At 40.2% G+C, this 24,409-nt stretch overlaps 1 protein-coding gene across 3 annotated transcripts in view; it reads right to left on the bottom strand.

The window, feature by feature from the left end:
• Positions 1–15,005: 15,005 nt before the first annotated feature.
• Positions 15,006–24,409, bottom strand: part of LOC111229201 (gamma-adducin-like) — a 73,898-nt gene continuing 64,494 nt past the window's right edge. For 2 of the 3 annotated variants that reach the window (XM_022755423.1, XM_022755422.1), the window contains exons 11-15: positions 24,239–24,343; positions 23,945–24,031; positions 21,192–21,315; positions 17,974–18,066; positions 15,006–15,382 (exon numbers count right to left, since the gene is read on the bottom strand). In XM_022755423.1, the coding sequence (XP_022611144.1) occupies positions 15,132–15,382; positions 17,974–18,066; positions 21,192–21,315; positions 23,945–24,031; positions 24,239–24,343 (660 nt within the window). In that variant the 3' untranslated portion in view covers positions 15,006–15,131. The remainder of the gene's footprint in view (positions 15,383–17,973; positions 18,067–21,191; positions 21,316–23,944; positions 24,032–24,238; positions 24,344–24,409) is intronic. The other variant, XM_022755424.1, reaches the window with a different exon arrangement.

Raw genomic sequence — 24,409 nt, 5'->3', positions numbered from 1 at the left:
GTGTGTGTGTGTGTGTGTGTGTGTTGTGCTGTGTGGTGGCTGTGGAATGTGTGTGTAGAGTCCCAGAGTGTAGCGTTACAGTGCGTAGGGGTGGAGCCCTTGTTAGTTGCTGGTGAATGGAGGTCAGTGTGACTGTGAATAGCGTGGAAGAGAGAGGACAACATGACAGATAGAGGATGAATCAACAACTACTCCTCGCCTTCACTCCTCTCCTCCCTTCCCCCTTTTGACTCTCTACTGCCTCCATCCCCAGCCACAACCATGTTTTAAAGCAGGGGACCTGTGCTGTAACCAGTAGTAGTTAAATTACTGTCTAACTGTTGCATATGAATGTGTGTAGCTTCATGACTGTACATGAGGACAATGCGGAAAATTGCTTTCTAGCTATAAAGTACAACAATCTGACAGTGAAAGGTCACTGCAGTGCATTATTATAACACAACAACTTAACGTAAAAACAAAATTCACTGCTGCTGATGTAATAGTAAAATCTCTCAGGACCAACCAGTATTCAGACAAAAAAAGGAAATTAATGAAAATGACCAATTATTGTAAAATATCATGGATTATTATGCAGGAAACAAGAGAACTTTACCCTAATGGTTTACAAGCAGGAAGGCTGTTCCAGAGTTCCAGAGATAAAAGAGGAACCTTTCAATGGAAATGCAAACTTAAAATTAGCAACTACAGAATCAGCATACTTATTAGCTTAATTCAGATATTCAACAACTCTTAACTTTCTTAACTAAAACTTTCAAGTCAGTCAATACAGAGAAAATCTGGCAGAATCTTTATGCCCCCTCTCAGGCCACAGCAGCGACCCTGGATGTTTGACATTGGTGTGAATGGGTCAACATCCAAACTGACCCATGACCCAGTTCCACACCTGTGTTTAATGTGGGTCACAGACTGCTCAGCTCTGGTATGAAAGGGTGAACAGACACGGGGACTGGTCCAATGTGGGATGAAAGCTTGTGCATGATCCCACATCAAACAACACAGCGTTTTTGTGTGAAAGTGGTGTTGGTCTCATCACCAAATGAAGATGATTTCCCCTGTGGGAAGCATGAAATTGGGCAAATTCTGCCAGCAAATGTGATTACCATAATTTTTTTCCCCCCGTTTTTACATGATCCACAGCAAATGTTACATATTTTATACTTATAATATAATTCTGGAGAATGATATTTAACATATTACCTTATGCTCACATTTTTTGAATTATATTTATTTTCTGTTGTCTATAATAACTAAAAAAAATAGGGCCTACATTATTCGTATTGTATATTTCTTTCTTGCATCATGAGTCCACATCAGCTCAGCATCAGGGTAATATACATGCAAATGTTGTGGGGAGGAAAATTGATTCTGATGCATTTCATTCATTTTTAAGTGTTCGGCTGTCAAAAGAAATATTCATTTTTTGAAAAGTGATCATCACAAAACCCATTTTGGTTAACCACTCAAGTTATTATTTTCTGTGGAGGACTGCATCTTCTGACTGATGCATTGAAAATGCTACTTTTTTTTTCTCCAGAAAAAAGCAAACCATTTTTCAGTGTGCCATCTCTCCTCTGAGTCATCTCTTTTATTTCTATACCATACTCTGTCACAATGCCTCTCTCATTGCAAGTAGGAACTCAAATTCCTCGATAGCATGAAGATGTTGCTGAGCAGAAAGTTTATCCTGATCCACATTCTCCCCTCTCTGCAGTCCTCCAGGTCTTCTCCACATCTCATGTCTCTCCTCTGTCTATTACCTTTCCTCCCCTGTGCCCTTTATCCCCTCCATCCACCTCTCTCTCTCTCTCTTTTTTTCTCTTTCTCGCCTTGGCAGAGAGATGGTCACTGGGGAGTCACACTTCTGTTTCTCCTCCCTCCTCCCTTCAAAATCCCCCACTGTTGTTGTTGTTGCCTTCCAAATCTTGGCTGGCAGACTATGGAGAGAGCGAGAGAGGCAGACAGAAAGACATATAGACTTCTGCCACCCCCCATCCACCAAACCCTCCTCACCTCCCCATCCCCCACTATTGCACTATTGTTGCTGTTGTCACCCCTCCAAATCTCTGCTGGCAAGCTATAGAAAGATATAGAGAGATAGAGAGGGAACGTAGAGGGAGAGAGAGGTTTGGGAGTCTTCGCAACAGGGGGATAGTTCTCGGGACGGCAGGAAATTACCCATGTTGTTTTTCAGTAATCCTTTTTTAATATCAGGTTTTGGGACCACGGGGGTGGGAGAGGATAAGAAGGCAGGAGTGGGGAGAGAGAGAGAAGGAGAGAGACAAAAGAGGGATCCAGGCCAGACAAAACGATTGGCGGCTCCCAGGGGGACGATATGGTGTCTTTGTGTACATAACACACATCTCAAGTGCTGGAAATGAATAGCATTATGAGACTCACACAGTATGCCTTTGCTGCTCTGTAATACCACTGTAATGAATAACATGAATGAGCTTATAAGTTTTTCTCTTTGGAAAGATTTTTTTTTTCCTTTTTTACATTTACAAAGCTTTTTTTTCTTAAGGCTTGGGTTCCAACGACACAAATAAGTAACTAAATGAAATATGACCGACAACACCTCCAAATGATTCAGCGTGAAATCAATGGGATGGCTTGAAATTTTAATGATTGTTGGCTTTCCTCATTTGGCAAGAATATTTGAGACATAAGCTGCATTTCTGGTCCTTTTCCATGATTTTCTAGCATTGTTTATGTTCCACAATTTAACTAAAATACAACAGTTTAAGGCAATGTTTTATATTAACAGTCAATGTGAAAGGTGTCACCATGAGCAAAGGTTTGATTTTGATATTGGTGGTGACATAAAAGTGGTCGGCAGGGGCCCTCCCGGAAGCTGGGGGTTTTTGCATTTATGCATTTATTCGTACTGCAGTTTAATGTCATCATGATATGACATTTATTTATAGATATGGTAGCCAACACCATTTGGAATAATCTGGTTTTCTGGTTTTTGATTGGCCATAAAATGTGATCTGATCTTTGTCGAAATCACAAACATAGACAAACACCTACTAGTGTCCCTAAGCTAATATCGCTAACTATTATAAGGTTTTGTGTCTTTATTGAACCCAGTCGTTAAGTCAGTGCTAGTGGAAAAAGTAAGTGAACCCTTGGATTTAATGACAGGCCTCCTTTGACACCAATAATATCAACAAGCACTTCCAGTAGCTGCTTATCAGACCCACACAATGTTCAGGAGGAAGTTTGGACGATTCTTCCTTACAGAACTGCTTCAGCTCATCCATGTTCTTGGGATGTCTGCTGTGAACGGCTCTCTTCAGGTCATTCAACGGCATCTCTACTGGGTTAAGATCTATACAGGCTCTGACTGCCGAAATATGGATTTTCTTTGTATGAAGTCATTCTGTAGTAGATCTACTCTGATATTTAGAGGCATTGTCCAACTGCATCACCAAACTTCTACTGAGCATCAGCAGGTGGACAGGCACTCTGACATTATCCTGTAAAATACCTTGATAGACATGGGAACTCATCTTCCCCTCAGTGATGTTGAGCTGTCCAGGCCCAGAGGCTTTGAGCAAATTCTTGATCGTAAGTCTTCTGAGATCTCTTTGTGTGAGACATGTTTCAAAAGTCATAATAGCTCTAATGCACACCTACATTCTAGTTTCATTAACAGGACTCCAGCTGAGGGGTTCACATACTTTTTCCACCTACACTGTGAATGTTTGAATGATGTTTACAATATGGACAAGAACAATGTGATATATGTGTTATTAGTTAAAATTGATTGTGTTTTTTTCATAATTGTAACTTGGATGAAGATCTGACCATATTTTAGCTACTCAGGAGACCAAACTAGAGCTAATTAATGTTTGATTTGTTGCTCCAAGTCTGTTGGATGTGCAAACAACAGGGAGCTATTTGCTAACACATTTGCCAAAATAACTTTATAAATTATGTCAGTGTTATTGCTGACTTACCATCAAAGACTAGGTGCTACAGGGTCTATCTTGGTCCACTACTATTTACGGCACATTATAAATAAATTCAATAATTTCCCAACTCAGCACTTCAACATTCTTTTTTTTTTTTTGCAGATGAGATGATTTTATATGCCCCAGGCGCCACTCCTGCCTAGACTCTGACTCATATTCAGTCTGCCTTTGAACTTTTCCAAATATCACTTCTTAATGCTGCAGACCACATTGTAGTTTTAAAACTCTGGGGTTGCATTTTAGTCTTGACGGTCACAAACGGACTCTTTTGGAAACAATGATGTAGACACCCATGTTGGCTCCCTGATGGTCATGACAACCAGTGCTGAAAGCAACATGGATAACGAATCATTAGCGTTGGTGACCTTGTTCTCTCTGCGTTTTATAATGCTACAACTGCCCAATCATCCCCAATCTTCTCATGATATTAATTCCACTAACTACTTAACCTTAGGTTAAGTTTTATTGTTCTCAGGTCTCTCTTGAAGAAGAGATCTCATTCGCAATGGGAATGCCTGATTGAATAAAGATTACATTTAAAAATTAAAAAGAAAAAACATTTTAAAAATTAAAAAAATGTTGTGTTTACAGCTTGTTGTGCTTCCACAAAGTGTCAGAAAAATACTGAAGTTGCTTTAAACTGTCAAGACATTTTTTCTCTGCACTTCAAAGAAATTTCATTCAACTTCCAAAAAGTCAAAACATTCCTTCAAAGGCACAATTCTCTTTATACTTCAAGGCTAGATAAGCACGAGCTTGTACTGATAAGGGGGAGAAGGATCTGCCTCATTCTCAGCCATTAATCAGTGTCACTTAGGGAAATCTAAGCCTCCCATTAGCGTTCCATTGTAGAGATAGTGGCTGACACAAAAGAGGAAGATCAGCCCACAAGACACAACTCACAGTAGTCTGGTTGTACCTTATTGACCCCCTTTATGGCAGATGCACCCCTTTCGTAAGGGAGTTAGGCGTCCGTCCCAGTTGTCTTCCTCTCCTCCCCCACCCCCCTTTCTTTAATGGGGTGTGGCTGACAGAGAAAGGAAGGAAAAAAGGAAGGACAGGAGAGAAAAGAAAATGATACAGTGTCTCTATTAAGTCATTGTCAGTAAACATGTACATCACCCTCTTTTCAGGATGCCTTGTGACCCTAGTATTTAGCACAGTAGTGATATATACCCAATGCGACACATACACACACACACCACACATGTGCGCAGTATTTGTCCAGCAGGAGTCGGACAGTTGCTGAAATTCCTGGTGGTCAGGGAAGAAGGGTGTATCACTCATCTCAGTGTCACACATCTGGAACAGAACACAACATCCAGTTAATCTCAATAAATCCTGTGAGCCTAGTTAGTATGAAAACAGTCAAGTACGGGATGACCTCTTGCCTTAAATGATGTGTCTAACTGAAGCTTTCAGCTTTTGTTAAGACTTTTCCTTAAGTTACATCTTACTTAACTTCAAAATTTAAGAGGTGGTATTAGACGCATTAGGGCATCATTGTTGGTATATTATATCCAGATACATTGAGGTTGTGTCTAGATCTAGTCTGGATGGCTTACAATGACTACTGGCATCACACTGTACTATACAGTAAACACATTTTGAGTGACTGCTTGTGGCTAAATTTCACTGTCTGTGGTTTCTATAGACTTTTACGTTCTGCCTTTGACTGAACCTTAAATACGAATCATCTTGCCCTCCTCACCTGTATTTGTGTTTGTATTCTATTCTTTTAATTTTCAAAGTAATGTTTTTATGCTGTTTTTCTTTTTCTATATGTGAAATAAAACTAGATTCCAAAAGGCCCCATGATTTTGAAGAGAATAATTTACCAGTAGTCACATAAAAAGAAAACTTAGTGGAGTCAAGTGTATTTAATATTGCAGGTCCCAGAAATATAGAGAGGTAATTACTGAATGTAATTGCTGAAAAAATGCAGACCATAAATTCAAACCAGGTTCTGGTTTAATGAAAATCTTAAGGATTTTAACTTTAACTGATATTGATATCTAAGCATGTGGACGGATGTTCCCTTTAAATCTAGCTAATCCTAAGTGACTTTTTTTCTGTTTATTTCGTTTAATTTTGCATTTCAGCCAAAAACTCATTTTAGACCAGCTTTGTCAATAAAATTTAGTCAACCAGTCCAATCCGGTCTTCCTCAGTTCAATTTCACTGCGTGGAGTCATCCCCAGGGCAATCAAATCCTGCACAATTTAGCCTACTTTATCCCACTTCAGCCCAACCCAGCAGTCTGGCCCAGTTTAGCCTAGAATATTCCTGCCAGTTCATCCTGTCAACTTAACCTTCATGACAAAACAGTGTACCGCTGTGCCAAACCCAGCTTAGATCAGCAACACTTCAGGCCCTTCTCTGTCTCTTCCTTCCTGGATCCCTGGTTTCTGGTGATAAGGAGGTTAAAGGGCGGTGTGTGGCTGTGGTTGACAAGACACAATAGATCACAGTGAGTAGCCATAGTTCTTCCTTTTTCTGCTGAAGATGCAAAAACACACCCCTCTATCACCTGCTATGTGAAACAACACTGATCCATAATATATATTTATTTATAGCAATATTAACAGATGATCAGGTCAGGTTGATTTAGGTGATTTGGTGCTGTGTACATAAGGGCATGTGGCACTCAAACACAATACACAGGCAAGGCTAACACACATCTACCAAATGACATCTGTTGTTAAAATGCTTTTAACCAGTACGGTTTGGTATCAGATAAATCCTGCATTTTTTAAATATAGAGCAGAAGTCCAATCCACGCTACTACTAGGTTGAATCCTTGACAAGTGAAGAGGAAATAGGATGGCATTGATCTCCAATGGAGGATTAGATTTCCAATAGCAAAAGGATACATGTCTCGTTGTACAATGGGAGGAGCATATGACAGAGTGCCCTATATATAACCCATAGCAGGGAGTCAATAGCTAGGAGAACTAATACTGTGGCCAAAGGCAATCTATGTGACTAATTCCTCTCAGCAGTTGCTGCATTTGTCACATGGATCTTTTTATATTTACTCATTTGGCAGACGCTTTTATCCAGAGATCTCTTAACTGTAAAAGAGTATAAAGCAGGTCTCCATCTGTTCCCACAGGTGAAATCAGTGGGAGCACCTGCATGGTTTTTGTTTAAAGGCAGGTCATGTCAATCACTGCTGGTTAGCTACAGTTCCTTTTTGTGGGTTAACTGTATAATACAATAAAGTCATTTTGTATTCCCAATGCATTGTTGCTTTGTTATATTGCAGTTTATTTGCTGTGTGCCATATTTCTGTCTTTCTACATTGAAAATCTGTTGACTCTTTACAAGCAGCACCTATTTCATGTCACTCTGTCCTTTTGTCCTTCCAGAGGTTTCTATCAGTTTTCCCTAAGTTGTCCATCAATAAATCAGAAGTCTAAGGATACACGGTGTTGTATGCTGTAGTATTCTGACAGTACCAGCTTCTGACAGCAAACTTTTACATTTGTGCTACTTAAAAAAATGTGATCTATATGGTTGGGGGACTGATAAGTGTCTTGTTTTCATTCATTTTACATGCATGTGCAAGCAGCTTGAGTGATTGGTCTTTATGCATTCTGTAGTTTTTAAGCTGGTTCTTAACATTATATTGTTTGTTTTTTTCAGGGAATTAATAACACATCTTTTTGACAACCACTATTCAGTGCTGAAGCTACTTGACTTTACATGCTTGTACATGCTGATCCACAAATTGGACAAAATCATTGGAAATTAAACACATAAAAAATGGGTTTGCTTTACCAGGCAAAAATATTGTTTATGAAGCTAAGGTTCTTTTTTTCCATAATTGTTGCTCATGCTGACTTTCCCAGCCAATTTAGATATTCAGAGCACTGACATATCAATCACAAAACTTGCCTCTAACCCTCAGGCCATTGTTGAGGACTCCATTGTGTCTCCTGCCCTTGAATGTTGGTTCTAAAAAATGGCACTGGGTTACCTATTGGGGGAGGAATGAGAAAACACTGAGATAATGCTGCTCAGCAGATTTCCTTGTCTTGGTTTCCCAAACAACATCTATACTCTTTGTCCAACAGCCTTCAATGAATTAAAGATTAAGGGGCAATAAGTGAGATCCTTGCTGCCCCCATAGCACAAAATGAACATAATACATCTTCGAGGATTTGATAGAGCAGTTGATCAATAACAGTGACTCCACAAAATAATCGACCCCAACCAACTCGCAAACACACATATACACACACACACACACACACACACACACACACACACACACACACACACACTGACTTGCATTTTTCACCCGCTCAGTGATGGAGGACAGTTTTATGAGGGCACCATTATGTACTCAAGCCAACAAAGCCAATAGCAGCAGCATTATAATCACAGTGTAATGCATTCTAGTATCTAGAACCTCATCACAAGATGCTTTTGCTGGAGCTTTAATTAGTTAGCAAACCTATCTGTGCTGTGGAAATGTGACTTTATCAGCTCAGTTGGTTACAGGTCATCTAGACCTTTAATATTGCATGAGTCTGTGCTTGGCAAAAGAAGTCATTTAAAGTCATAGATTATTTAATATTTTGTTAATTTAGCACTGTGACAGGCCTTTGAAGCTGGAGCCAGCTAGAGCTAAGCCTAGCTTAGCATAATGACTGGAAACAGAGGTAAGTTAGTCTGGCTCTGTCAGAGGGTAGCAAAAAAATTAACTAATGAGTGTTTAATCTGTACAAAAAAGGAAATGTGTTTATGTGAGTCCACCTTCATAAAGACACATGGACTCGTGCTGCATGTTGGAAAAAAAAGTGTTCACTTTAACAGCTTTTATCAGGAAAAACAAATATGATAAAGAATCACAGCTGAACAATCTTTTTGGTGATGACCAACTGTGGACGTTTAGTTCATGGCCTGTCAGCATTTTGAGGCCAGGCCTTTATTCCTGTCTTCGCTCATCACACAGGAGGCATTTAGGATGAGCAAAATGTACCACCAGTTAGTTGTACGACTGTGTGTGGGTGGTCCCATGGGGTGTGCATTTCGGCTCAGGCCTAACTGACCCCTTATGTTGTTTATCAGTCACTAATTCATCCCAGTGGCATCTGGGCATCACCACAGTCTCTGGTAGCTGTGAGTAGTGGGGTGTCTAGCCGGGTGCGTTAGGGTGGGGTGCTTCTGTATGTGTGTGTGTGTCCTTGGAGGGGCGTGGGGGTTGCCCCGAAAAAAAGGCCTATCATGGTTTCCACACTCCCCTAGCGGAGCATCCATCTGGACGCAAGTAGACTCATTGTTTTGACACTCACAGCATGGTGCTGTCTGGAGAGGAGAGGAGAGGAGAGGAGAAACCCTTCTTCACCTCCTTAATTGTGCTGAACATGATGCAATAGGACGGATCTGTGTGTAACATATGAGTGTGTGTATCTATGTTGGTCAATTTGAAGCGCTTCAATCAATCAGCTGCAGCAAATCCTCTGTTTTTGACTAAAGACACAATCATTAACTTCATTTGTTTAGCTGAATCAAGGGAATTGTTGTTACCCCCCAACATAGTGATGAATATACATTTTTCACTTATCTTGTATCGCTCCTTTTTGCTATAAGGGCAGATTAATATATGATGAGAGATCAACCTTTATTGATCCCCAACACAATTTCCCCGAAAAGGAACAATTGTTTAATTTCTCATATTGTTTCCATATGTACCAGAGTTAAAAAACGAACAACAAACAAATCAAATTGCCTCCATGTCAGGACTTTGTCTATAAGCATTTACACTACACTTAACACTGAGCCTTCATCCCTCCACAGTCATTACAAACACAAAATGCACTGAGTCACAGGATCGCTCATGGGCTTTTATTGTTTGTATCAGGAACGTTGCCAAATAAAGTGCTGTATATTGATATCACATTCACTGACGCCAGGACAGGATTACAGTGTTGTAAATACTATATATGGAAGCTAAATCTACCAATGTGTAAAACTTAAATGATCCTAGATAAAGACATGGGGAGTGAGGAGGAATAAAATGGGGCCAGTCCAGTTTCTCTCATCTCATTCTCTCCATTCACCAACATAACCCCTGAGGTGTCTCTTACTGGGCCTCAGAGAAGATGAAGATCCAGTCAAATGAAATTTGGTGGTTGTTTATGTTTGTGTTGTCCAGGTGGATGCCAGAAGTTGCCTTTCACTAAAATGACATTAAGATCATTTTCTCTACAACTATTCAGGCATTCATTAAAATGTCAAACTCAATCATCTGGTCTTTAACTTTCCTAAACAAAATGGCAATTTTGAAAGTGGCTACATTGGATTGTTAGATTGAGTTCATGTTGCTGATAGTAACTTAGCAAATAGGCCAAGGTGAGAAAAGGCATCATCACTTTGTTTAAATATCTAATCTTATCTAAAAGGAGACATGATAAGAAGTGATAGAGAGTGGACATCTTCACCAATAAAATCTACAGTAGCTAAGCATCATAAAGATAACATCTTAAACAATTTTCTTATTACTCGAGGCCACAGTAAAAGGGCAAAAAAGGGGGCAAATAAAATATAATATAAAAACTCTGTTAATTCTAATATTCAGTCAACTGGCTGATACTCAAAGACCCAAGAGAGAGACATCTTACAGGGAAGTTAGCACACATTATCATGATGTGGGTTTTGCATATTTTGCTTTGCATCTGAGGATATAAATGCAGTCAAGGCACATTGGCTGCTCTCATGCACACAAAGTCCCCCATTTGTCTGGATACTGTATTGGACAGTCCACGCTCACTGTGCAACACAGACGCAATGTTGTGTCAAGCTGCATCTACTTAGTACCAACATGAGACAGGCGTCTCTGTTGTGGCGGCAAATAGTCCAGTTGATTTGGATATTAAGCGAAGAAGACTGTAGCTGTAGACACAACTAAACAAAGTGAAAACAGAAAGTAAAAACTAGAACACACAACTGTTGTTTAAACCAGTGGTTCCCAGCCTGTTTTGGTTTTGACTCCTTAAAAGGGACCTCCACCAATTTTACACATTAAAGTCTGTTTACAGGTTTTACAAGCGTCAAAAAAAAAAAAAAAGCCATGTGTGAAACCTGATAAATGTCCTCAAGGGACGTCACTTTGAAAAAAATGTGGTGGTGTGGCATCAGATAGAAGTGATCTTACCAGTTTTCTCCTCATCTCTGCTTGAAGCTACAGGCCACATTAGCTGCTACAAGCATAGCTTGCCCAAATTTCTGATTGAACTATCTGCAGCTGAGGTGCATTGTGGGTAATGGACTGTCAGTGCCAAGATTTGACAAGGAAGATTAAAAAATGACAATATTTCTGGTTCTTTTGCATCAATTAAAAACTGTCCACCATGAGCCTGACAATAGGAGTGCAATGCTAAACTGGTGGATTATTTTAAGATATTCACAGCGTGCATATCTATGAACAGAGTCATTTTTCCTTGTCAAATTATTTGATTTAAATATATTTTTTTATATTATTTAACAAAAACCAACAATTAGAGAAGTCTGAGAAATAAAAATTATTTGGGGTAGCAGAATTTAGATTTTTTCTTATTTCTTCATCTCAAAGTCCCTTGTAAAGGTCCTGGGCCCAAGTTTCGAAACCACTGATTTAACCATGAGTTCACAGGTAAAAAAAAATTACAAATAGTATCTATAGTATGTCAATAACAAAATACCTCTTTATTAAGATGTAGAAGGGTTAATCTGTGGTAATGTGTGGTGTATTTTCTGCAGAGTTTAGGACAAAAATCTTCTCATGTACGTCTCTCTATATCCCAAAGACACAACCCGCCCTCTTTTTATGGCCATGGATACAATTTGCTTGACAGAGGAATGCACGACTTCAGAAGTGTCAGTGTGCTCACTTTTCACTTGACACCATTTCTGTCAAGTGCTTCCACATTTCCTGTGCCTGCTATGATCATTGTCACCGCCTCGTTTGCATTCATGCTGTCATTGCCATACATGTGCAGTAGCTTCCTGATTGAACTATTCACACAGACAGTATATTCATTCTCATCTTTTAACATCAGGAATAACGACAAAAAGGCACCATTTACTGTTTTTTCCTGCTCATTTAACACTGAAGTACTGTATTTCAGCATAGGTCCTTCTATATGAAGCTTTTCTACAATACCGTGAAATTATTATGAAAAATGCAGCATTAAACTTGTCATCCTCTGACTATGTACAGTTTGTCACTTAAATGCTCAAGTCACAGTAATGGTATAAAGTAAAATGAGTGTGCATGGATTATGTTGAACTGAAAAACAACTTGAAGAATGACGTGAACTGTGATGCACAAACATGAAAAATGAGCTTCCGTTTCTTAAAATACAGTTTTATTTGTGAATTTACACTGATTAGCAATACATCTAAAAGCAACTCCATTAGATAACCATTTATATAGGATTTTCACAGGTCACAAAGTAGCTTGGCTCATTCTGGCATGCCAAAGCAAAACTCGTTCTTTTTTTAAAAACAGAAAAAAAAGGTGGATAGAGAGGCATTAGTAAAGCAAGGTGCAAACAGTCGGAAACAGAAGAGGAGAAAATAAAAAGGATGCAATGCACATTCAGTTCATCTGGGAGCAACGGATGCTCATAAAATGGTTATTAAAAAAAAGTCTAGTGTTCTCTGCAAACTAAAAGAAAAAAGAAAGTGTACTGCGATACAAATGGAGGATGAAAAATAAACTTTCCAGGCGGAGAGATGGTATGAAAAAGAAAAAAAAAAGACAGTCTGAGTGATAAAAACATGGTGTGTTAGTGTCAGGTTGTCCTTACCCCCTGCCCCATCTCTACTAAACACACACACACACACACACACATATGCACTTCCATTTCCAAACTCACACCTCCCTTCTCCATCTCTCAGTTGTGTGACCTCAGCTCTTCGCCCAGAGCCAGAAGCTATCGTTTGACACAGCTAAAGATGCGCCCCTGAACCCTCCCTCCCTCCCTCCAAATCCAATACTTCACATTGCTAGCTGGGATATTGGTACATCTGGTTAAACTGCGGGGGGAGGATATGCGGCAACCCATCACACTTTGGCTTTGCAGAGTTCAACTGTGGGTCATCTGACAGTTACAACACCATCGTGTTTACTAGAGAAATTACACGAGGGGAGACTTTAGAAACTGAAATGACGGCCGGGCTCGCAGAGTGATCAAATAAAAATAAAATGTCCATGTGACCTCCTTATAATGTTCCAGTTCCAGGAGGAAGTAAATGGCAAATTAAGCGAGGAAGCGTAGCTGCTGTGACTGTAGCTACAGAAAATAAAAGTTTTTGGGAGCCTGAGGGGAGTTGATGTGCAGTCACTGGGGTGATTTAACAGAAGTCTTGTTAGGGTCCTTGATGGCCAAGCAGGCAGACGAGAATCGCAACCCTTGTCTCATCATTAAAAAAAAAAAAAAAAAAAAATGGAGGAAAAATTACAATATGGCTTTAAAAACACACACAAACACACCATAAAAAAAGACTCTCCACTCTCCACGACCCATGATTCTCATTTCAGCTGGCGACTGCAGATAGTTTGACGCAGTATTCAGCACTACACCTGCTGTTTTTTTAAATTTTTGTTTTGTTTTGTTTTGTTTTGTTTTTTTTGTTGAGTTGAGCAGTAGAGATCATTTCTCACGCGTGACACCAATGAAAGACTTTTCTTTCTGTTTTCATACGACTCACTTTCTGGGTCCTGACCTTTCTCCGACACCATGCCTTGCTTGCTACTTGCACAACTTTTACCAAAATACTTCACAATCTCCTTCACTGGTGAAACCACCGGCAACTAAAAGGTGTTATATACCACAAGAAAAGTGCAGCACAATAAAATAAAAAATATATAGTTAAAAATCTATAGCCAACATATCCAGTTTTCATGTGTTATATAATAATTTTGCGTACTCTGAGGATTAGAATATAATTTGAGCAATCAGGCATCACTACAGAACATAGTCAGCCATATAAATTCACTTCTTGCAAAAAGAGAAAACATGCGTAACATCTGTATTCTCTGTAAAAGCTTAGAAATGAGTACAAAACGGAGGCGACTAATACCAAATTTGTGTTCAATAAAAAAAAAGAAAAAAAAAAAAGATCAAATTTCATGAGATGACAAACCAGACACAAACAGTGACGCTTTACTAAAATGAGATTGTTTTTTCCATTCTTCCATTTAGTTTGGCAAAAACACTGAGATGAAGAGAAGATGAGAAAATGCTACATAAATATTTTGAATGGGTCGACAGCTCTTTGAGATAATGTCAACTAAGCTCTGATAGGCCGCCCAGCCTTCATCCTCACTATCTAGTCCAGTCTGGCAAACCTTTAACTCATCTGCAGTTCAACCACAATCAGCTGAAGAGAAGGTTTGTATCAGAAGCCTGCGCCTAAAGAAGCTTGAAGAGTGAGAGTGAGCGAGGCGGAGAGAAAAACTTCTCTCACAGTAAATAAATCAACACAAACCCTTTCCAGTGTGACTTCAAATTTCATGTGGCCGCTCGGTTCCTGATGCAGAGTCAGGTGACCAGAATGTAAAAACAAAACTTTAAAAGACCAGGAAGCCTTGACAGAAAAAAAGAGAGGTTTAGTTTCAACTTGTGCAGTTTTACAACACTCAGGTTGCAATCCAATCATTTCATAAAATTGGATTTTGAAGCAGGAAATACGCTTTGTGGTTTCAAGTTCTGTTCTCAGCCTGGGAAACGACACAGGGGGAGCCAGTTATTCAGGATCGAAATGGCCTCAAATGACACTTGATGACTCAAGGAGCCCTGTTAGAGTACTGCATAGGTGATCAGGTGTGTAGACACCCAAAACTTAATTAGTCACCCCACATCTGCTGCAGTATGAATTTGTGGACCCACATACCCACCCCAAACATTCTTGTCTTTTTTCTTTTTTTTTTTGTTACAAACCAAATCATTTTTTCTGTAATCCTTTCATCTGCCTTTTGTACATAAAAACCTTTTGTTAAAAAAATTCAAATAAAATTAAAAACGTAAAAGGACATTGAAAACGGAGACAAAATAAAAACACAGACATTAAACAGAAAAGGTGGCTGCCGCCCCTCTTTCTTCTTCTATGCCAGACGGTCTTCCTGCCTGCCTCGCCTCTGCCACTCCTTTGATCTCAGGCCTCCGTCTTCTCTTTCTTTTTGTTCTTCTTCAGGAAGGACGGGGTGCGGAACTTCTTCTTCTTCTTGGTGTTGGGGGACTTGGAGGGCGAGCTCTCGGGGGACAGGGCCTCCTCGATCTTCTCGCCGGAGCGCACCGTGATCTCCACGCTCTCAATGCTGGTGGTCAGCTGGCTGACGCGCTTGGACAGCTCCTCGTCCACATGGCTGTGGTCGTCTTTGCCGTTCATCAGGCCCGTGTGGTTCTCTGAGGGAGGGAGGGAGGGAGGGAGGAGTAAGACGCAGGTTAGGTGAGGACAGGGAGCAAGAAACCCAGGAAGGGCAAATCACCCTATTAACAGACAGCAACCGCAATAAATAATTATATGTCTTATGATTCATATTGCTCAACACTAGCAGGTAGTAAGGAGTGTACTCAATTATTACTTTGTGGAACAGTGAATAATGTGGAAAATACTGACACTATACTCTGTAGTGTTGATCTTAAAACAAACAAATCAATGGCCTTTTCTCATCAGATGTTTGCTGCAGAAAGTCAGGATTTAACAGAATTTCCCTTTGTTTTCATTGTAAGTCACAAACACAGTACAATTTTATGACAGAAATAGTTAAATTTTAGCAGTTAAGGGAAAGATGTACCGATAGACTAAAGGGATGCGAACGAGGACGGTGGAAGTGTACATGGTGTACGGTAGGCAAATTTACGCAAAAATAAAATAAAAGAAAGTCACCTAAATCAGGAAATAAAATGAATTTCACAGAATTTCTTGGTTTATTTAATCAGTGGCTGAAATCAGAGCAACAAAGTTAAAACACAGACTCAACAAACACAAAGCATTAAAGGCTTCACTAAAATTGCATTTACTGCAGGAATACTGCATCTGGCCATATTAAATCATAAGTGTTTTGGTTGAATCTCCTGATGCGAGACTCTGCTCTCCCCGACACACTAATTCCATTTGAACTGCGTGTTAAACTTCTGCTCAAACAGAGACATGCTGTCCCCGTGCTCTACATATTTCATAACATCTCCACCTAAAACCCCAGTGACCTGATAGCCCAGAGAGTCTGTCCTCCTTTAACCTAAAAAAAAAAAAAAAGAAAAAAAGGGGGCTTTGAACAGCGGACTAAACCCACTTCCTTAATGACTGTTCACAAAACAGGCCTGCTAGTGTCACATCCCTTTCTCTGGGCTGCAAATGGAGGTTGCAAAGGGAATGCAGGGCAGCAGCGTTATGTTACTGCACTAAAACACAGAAACAGTGATGACCTCTCAGGTTATTTTCATCTAAGCGCAAAAAAAAAAAAAACAACTATTAAAAAAAAACGCATAGGGCCACATTAAAAAAAAAAAAGTCTGCACAACAATTGACCTGATTTCAACACAACGACCCACTGACTTCACAGTGGTGGCGTCACACAAAATGGGTCCCCTGAGCCAGTGTGCTTTCATGGGTTAATTGTTGCTCATTGTGTGGTTTTGCGTGTTTGTGCTGGAGGGAAGCTGACAGGAAGTCAGTCTCATAGTGTCATTATTAACAACAGCTTGTAAAGATTGCCGCTATGATCTTTGTCGTTCTTGGAGGTACACCAACTGGATTCAAATGTCAGACGCGAGAATTTTCGTGTAAATAGATTTAAAGGAAAAGCTAGCTGTGCTGGACTAATTGATCCCAATGGCAGCAAGAGGCAATACTTTAATACCAAGAAATCATGTCATGTGACATTGTAGCCACTCATATTACCAACGTGGCATGTGTGTGATGTTTAACACCAAAGGCAAGAGAGAGGCAAAAGATCTCTTGTTTATTTGTGAGCTTGTTTTGACAATTCTACTGAATGGTGCTCCAAAATCTAAGACTGAGAATTAACTGGAAAAAAAACTTCAAATCATTTGTAATCAGTTTGCTTTTAAAGTTATAGTTTGACATTTTCAGACAAACATTTATTTGTTTCCTTGCTGAGAGCTGAACGAGAAGATCGTGTCTGGGAATTAAGTGTGGAACTGGAACCAGGAGGGTACTAGCTTAGTTTAGCTTAGCATAAAGACAGAAAAAAAACTGCTGTTGTTGTCATGAAATTGTTAACTTACCCTATAACAAAAAACTTTTTGTTTTTACGTTTATGAAACCGAAATAAGCTTGTTACCCGAAATGTTAAACTATACACCTTTAAAGTCAAACCGAGAAGACCATGCGCATTAAGCAAACGTACATTTAGAAAAAGAATAATGTAAATTTTGCTTTGAACTTTTGCTGTTCGACATTCAACTCTGAAATCTCACTTGCCCCCCTACAAGTGAGAAACACAGCAACAAGGAGAGTTTAAAAACAATCCAGCCAAGGTAAGAGACCTGCTCCTTTGACGGATTACCTGTCTCAGAGAAGCCCTTACAACTTGATATTGTTCTGAAATGAAAGGAAACCAGTGGCTCACTGGAAGATAAGATATGAATCTGCATGTATCCTTGTATATGATATATCAAGTATGAAGCACAGGTTCATATTTGATACATCATATACTTTGGGACGAGTTTTCATAACAAACAGCAGAAACAGTATTTGTGAAAAAAGGACAAATTAGGTCTTTAGTATTGGGGACGGGACGCTGTTGAAGTTTGACTGATTTAACTGGTGAGTTTTTGCATGAAAAATCATTAGTGTGGTACAAACTTAAAGCACAGATCAGTAGTTTAGGCATTGCACACTGAGCTCTTAGTTCATTAAATTTCAGTTAAACTTAAACACATGCACACACATCAAATCTTAAAGACACACAAAGCATGGCAGTGAAGATCAGTCTGAAAAGTGTCTCTGTCTCTCTGTGAGTGAGTGATACCTTCTTTAGCCGGAGTGCTTTGCGGGGACTGGGTGAGAGACAGAGACTGAGAGAGAGTGGAGCCGTCATCGGAGGTTAGCTCGTGCTCGCCATCTGCAGGGGGGGGGTTGGGGTGGGGTGGATGAGAGGATTGCGGGATGGTGGGATTGAAGTAGTGGGATGACAGCAGGGGTGAGTGGGATGAGAGGGGGTGATGGAAGGATTTGGGAGGATGGGTCAGAAACGGGTGAGGGAGTGGGCGTGGGTGAGGGAGTGGTGGTGAGGGAGTGGGAGGGGGTGGGGTTCGAGAGATTAGTGATAACACACATGTTAGAATCAGGCCATGCACAGCTGCTTTTCCACAAAATTTCCCAAATCCCTGTTTGCTGATTTTTTTAACCCCCCCAACTAAATTGCTGTAGGATTGATCCCCTGGTCTTGTGCAACATGCTACCACAACCTGCTCAAAATAAGATCATTTATTAACTTTTAGCAACAGATTTCCAAATAGCGTGGGTGTCCAAAAGTCTGCGGCCACTGCTCTTTCCATAATATTGATATCAACAATATCAACCAGATGTTATTTTTGCCTCATGAGGTCAACACTGAGTGACATTTTCAACCATAATCGTGCCTAAAAATAAAGAATTTTAATGCCCTTCATTTCCTTTCTCTACTTAAGAGAAGGTTTCTTTTTTAATCTCCAAGAGCACACATTATGGTTTCTGGCTCTTAATGCAGGAGAAATTGAGCACTTGGTTAATCGTTGTTCTTACATGATAAAAACAGTTTACAAGAGCTTTTGTACGACTTTTGTAAATGCCTTAAATGTTACAATCCAGCTCGGCATTAGTAGCTTCATTAGTTTTAAACAGTAAATGGTGTAAATGAAGGACATTCCCATATCACGTTAACACATTCATTAGCACATTCAGGTTTACACATTCAGTTGGCTGAGATGTTACAATCATTCACAACTCCTTCATGCACAGCATATAGAACGTGGTTTAATAACAGCCGGGTCTGTGCAGTGAGAGTGTGTGTGTAGTATGTTGTGTGTGTGCAGGGTGCAGATAAAAAAAGGGTTGCATGCAAAAAGTTGAGACTTACAGTGGTGCTTTTTAAGTGTAGAGTTGGTTTCATGAGCCTTGTCATGTTAAAGATTACTCAACCCAATATACAATATATTGACTTAGAGTAGGAAGTTTTGAACTGACAGCTACAGCGTACACATATACTGTACACCATACGTACGTCAGTTGTATCAGTTGACATTTAATGTTTAAAATGATCACAATTTAGTTTACGTTGCTAATATAGAGACTGGACTGGACACTACTAATCACAGGTTAAAGCTGTATGTGAGTGTGTGTGTGTATGTGTGTGTGGCCCAGGCATGTATCAGGCCATTCCAGACGGTCTCCAGCTTGCATCCAGATTGGTCACCGGGGATTCATGGGGCTGTGGGGGCAACAGTGTCATAGCAACGGGCTCCGCTCATGTGGCGGGTGTGAAGACCTGCTGTCTGTTCGGTCTGCCATCTAAGTCATACCGGCCTCTCACTCACACACAGTCATACTGTGTCTCATATGCACATATGACCATTTGCAAACTTCCATGTGCACGCTGATGTACAAAAACACACACAGACACACACACAGACACACACACAGACACACAGACACACACAGACACACACAGACACACACAGACACACACAGACACACACAGACACACACAGACACACACACACACACACACACACACACACACACACACACACATTAATCTGGTCCAGCGTGGCAGGAGCTCTGCAGAATGAGGACTAGTGGATAACCCCCTTCACTATCTGTTCACTATTGATTTTTCCCCTGCCTGTCTGAAAGGCAGTGGGACAGAGGACTAATATGATTAGCATTGACTATCCTGTGTGTGTGTGTGTGTGTGTGTGTGTGTGTGTGTGCATGTCTGTGTGTGTGTACACAAGGTTAACGCAGATGAAGGCATCAGTGGAGCCCTTTGGGGACAAACTGTCATGTTAAAAGGTATATATGTGTGTGTGTGTGTGTGTGTGTGCGCGTGTGTGTGTGTGTGTGTGTGTGTATTTGTGTGTGATACCCCTGGCAGTGTGTTAGAATATGGGAGTGCCCACTGGGACTGCTGCTAAGGCGACAGCGGTACAAACCCTGGTTATATGGATGTTTTCTTAACAACAAAACTGTTGGGAGAGCGAACAGAACAAACTCAAGATGTGCAGTAAATAAATCTGCAAGTCGAGGTTTGAAGAGGAGGAGGAGGAGGAGGCACAGATTTGTGAACGTAAAACAAGTTTTTAGAAATCCTGATTTAGTTGAAGCTCAGCTTGAAATCTGCTCCAGCTGTTTCAGCCGATTTCGAGCACTTCAGAATGTCAGATGGCGCTTGTTAACAATGTTAACAGGCTTGAATGGGACATTGCCAGTATCTGGCTGTTAGGGTGGTGTCTGTTTTACATTTCAAAGTCTTTTCACTAAAAGTGACACACAAAGTTATTATGAAAGAATTGTGATAAAGATGCTGTATGTCAGGAGCAGGATATTCTACAGTTGAACAATATGTTTTTATCTAAAAGATGACAGTAACAATCATCTTCATAACATGACAGTATTTTTTAAACCGTAAACTACAAAGTCAACAATTATAAATAACTATAAATCTAAACACAATATAATATATTACTATATAATAATATCTAAAAATACTGACTATGAAACAATTAGTTCCAATTGCTTTCTGCCAACATATTCACCAATATCAAGCACATACTGGCTAATAATATTGGCCCTGGTGATCAGTTGTGCTCTAATACAAACTGAAAGCACACATGTTTGAAGACAGCAAAGATCTGCTCACTCAAATTTAGTGAGACACGTCTTCTTGTCTTATCTCGTCTTGTGTGCGTTCAAATTCTGTCTTGAAGATTGATTATTGATCAGATTTGTTTCAAGCCTGGTCAATAATTTATTTGAGAAATGAACATTCAGACTGGTGGGATTGTTCGCTGCTGACAACGAAGGACAAGTCTTTGGCTTAAAGCACATTTGACTGTGTGTGTGTGTGTGTGTGTGTGTCCGTATGTCTCTACACGTGACTGGGCTCGTGCAGTATTTGCATCAATGAGTTCAGTAAGTCCACACACCTATGAGTGTTCATGCGTGAATTTGCATGTTTGTTTAAGTGTGTGCATGTGTGTGTCGTACCACTGAGGCCCAGTTGCCTCTTCTCCACGTTCTTGCGGTACTCCTCCAGTTCCTTCTCTGACAGCTCACTGAAGGGGTTGGGAGGCAGGGGAGCCATCTGCTCCTCCTCTGTGGGCACGTATGGCTGGGGAGGAGACAAGGAGAGGGGTGAGCATGGGAGCACACACACACACACACACACACACACACACACACACACACACAGAAACAGTCTCGCTGCAAAAGCGCGCACATACGTACACACAGGCACACACACACACACACGTACACACAGAAACAGTCTGGAGGCACATGCACACGCATGCAAAAAACAAAGCACACACACAAACAGATGTATGCTATAGTGCATAAATGCATGCACACACAAAAACAGCTCTCTCTCTTTTACATACTTACACACTCAGACTGACATAAACACAGAAATCAAAAAACACATACACACACACAATCATATACATGAGCACACACACCCGGTGCATCTGAGAGGAGCAATCATTCATTACAGTATAAATAAAGGAAGCTCATATAAAGATAAAACAAGAGTGTTGACCACATCACAAAGAACTCATTTAATCAACAACTCTACAGTGGGTCTCTCATCCAATTAGTCTGTAAACCCAAACATCTTTACAGCGGACTGGAGAAAATAAACGCAGCGAATACATGACACACAGACTAACGCAATTAACATTACACAAGAGGTGCAATCATACCCACAAAACAAGTCACACACATGCAAACAAAACACATTTTTAACATGTCTGCTTATTCGTGTGTAACAATATGTCCAAAGGACCGTCACGGTCCCACACATCATCACACTTCACCGACTCACACATGAGAACAACAGAGAAGTGCAAATTTGTCTGAAGTACAAACAACACTTGTGTCTATCTTAAAACACAACTCTAATAAACACATGCAGTGTTTTCTGTTCTGAGCAGGCAAAAAGGTGTCAAATAAAATCCAAAAAATACAAGAGATTGGAATGAAAATACCACCGCAAACAGGAACAAGTGCAAAACACTTGAGGATATTTACCAGAACGTTTATCTGCACCAGATCCTTCAAGACAAGACACCAACCACAAAAACATCAGCATCAAAATGTCTAAACTAGGTGAAGTTGATCTTTCTCATTTGTTTATTATTTTCTTTTTTATTCGTCTGTTAATTGCAGCTATCAGCATACTACAGTCTGACTTAATGGATGCTGTTATGCAACTGCATAATGTTCTCACTTGCCTCCCCCTAGTGGTCAAGAACTGTCATTAAACTGGCAGTGCTGCCTGGTGAACACAATGATGGACCCACACTCAGGTGTTTACACTTGTTTGACTGATCAGAGGCCTGTCCTAGGAAGCAAGTTCAACATACCCCAGATATCTTTTCTTTATCTGGCCTAACTGAACCTAACGCTGGCCGTACTGGCAGAGTTGTTAATTATAAGCAACGTCATCAGAACCATGAATAAAGTACGTAATATGATATGACAAGAAACGCTGATACCTGCCGGCAAATTATAGGGACATTGAAAAGTGATGTCCAACAAGGTGAGATGTAAAAAATGTGATCACATTACTAGAATTAAAAAGAAACACTAGAAGTAATTTCCGTTCATTAAAGTTTTTTACTTAATTCTAAACTTAATTATTATTAAGTTTCTTACTGAGAGAGTATTGACAATGACTTGATCTGATTGGTTGGTAGTTGGGCTGTTGACAGGTTTTGATCTGATCCTGTGAAGTGAACCTGCGCTGCAGCAGGTTAGGAGTTCAGCATAAGTCAATATTGTGATTTATCCCGATAAGAACTGAACCACCATCGTAACCCTGAAAACACAGGCTTAAACCTGAAGTTACCTCACTAACCCCAAATCCTGCTTTGAAGTTCAGGCCTCAGATCTCTTCTCATGACTCTGGGCGTTTATAGGCAGCACTTGTATAACATCTCTTTGGCTCTACCCTGTGTTTTGTTGCTTTCCGCTTTTTCTGCTTCACCTCAGGTCATTTCCAGCACAGCTCTACTAAAACTGCAACCTGAGCAGATGTCTAATCAGCCGTGATAATGGAAAACACATCTGAGTCAATAAACAGGTGATTAAGGAAATCTGTGTTGTTGCTATTCAGTGCAGCAGGAGGGTAGACTGTCTCTCCTGCATGACCCACTGCACGTCCATAAACAGACACATACTCAACCCTAAATATGAAGTAAATGTCTCTGACTGCTGAACAGCAGCTTTATGTTGTCTCAGTTACGTACTGTGAAATTTAGAAACTGGAAAAAAAAAAGCAGCAAAACTCTTGATAAAAATCTGACTGCAGTTGACTGTTTAATTTCTTTTTTAACTCTAGGAGCTGATCTGCATTATGATCAGGGGCTATTTTGTGTTTTCTTCAAACGTCTGCGATCGAATCCTGGTTACTGTAAACCAGGTAAAACATAGGTTAAATAGTTGCCTCTTGCAATTGCTAATTTCCTACTCATTGTAGGTATTTCTTTGTGAAAATTGTCATTAATGTACTGTATGTATTTGACTTTTTTATTCATGCAAATGGCCAACTGTAGACATAAGATGATTTGTGGCATAGCTACATTGAAGTTGAAAGGCAAACTAGTCAGACACTCACTCTTCTCTGACCTCACATTTCACAAAAGTGTTTGAATAGAAAGAAATTAGGTTATGTGGCTGGAAAATCAAAGAAAATAGGATTTTTCTGTGAAGTCTGAACATCACAGAGAGCTCATTCTCACCCGTCGTGGCTCATCGACAGGGATGCCTGCAAGGTGCTGAGAGCGTGGCCCCGATGACATCACATCAAACCGGTTCTGCTCTCTGATCTGTAGCAGGACAAAACAGACAATGATGTTATCAGGAGGTGGGAGGCACTAGCAGTGTAAAAAAAAAAACTGTAGTCACTAAATATTTACTTTCAGATTCTCATCATTTTGATGATCAAGCTTTTCTACATGTTGATCACTCTGACCAGAGGTTACAACTGTACATGTAAGATGTCGTGCTGATTGAGAGGAAACAGTTAGACTCACTTTGTTCCTCTTCTGCAGCACCTCAGTGGGATCTGTGTTGAGAGGGACAAACTGATTTGGGTCCTCGATCCGGATCGGGGTTCCCGTCTCCTCTGCCTTCATCCACTGTAAAAGGGGAAAAGGTGAGATCAAAACCGTCTGCTCATATGAACAACAGCCAAGCACTTTAAA

Source organism: Seriola dumerili, unplaced genomic scaffold (assembly GCF_002260705.1).
Source record: "Seriola dumerili isolate Sdu_G_001 unplaced genomic scaffold, Sdu_1.0 BDQW01000230.1, whole genome shotgun sequence".
Classification (NCBI taxonomy): domain Eukaryota; kingdom Metazoa; phylum Chordata; class Actinopteri; order Carangiformes; family Carangidae; genus Seriola; species Seriola dumerili.
Note: the sequence above shows the minus strand (reverse complement) of the source record. Positions and strands in the feature narration are given on the sequence as shown.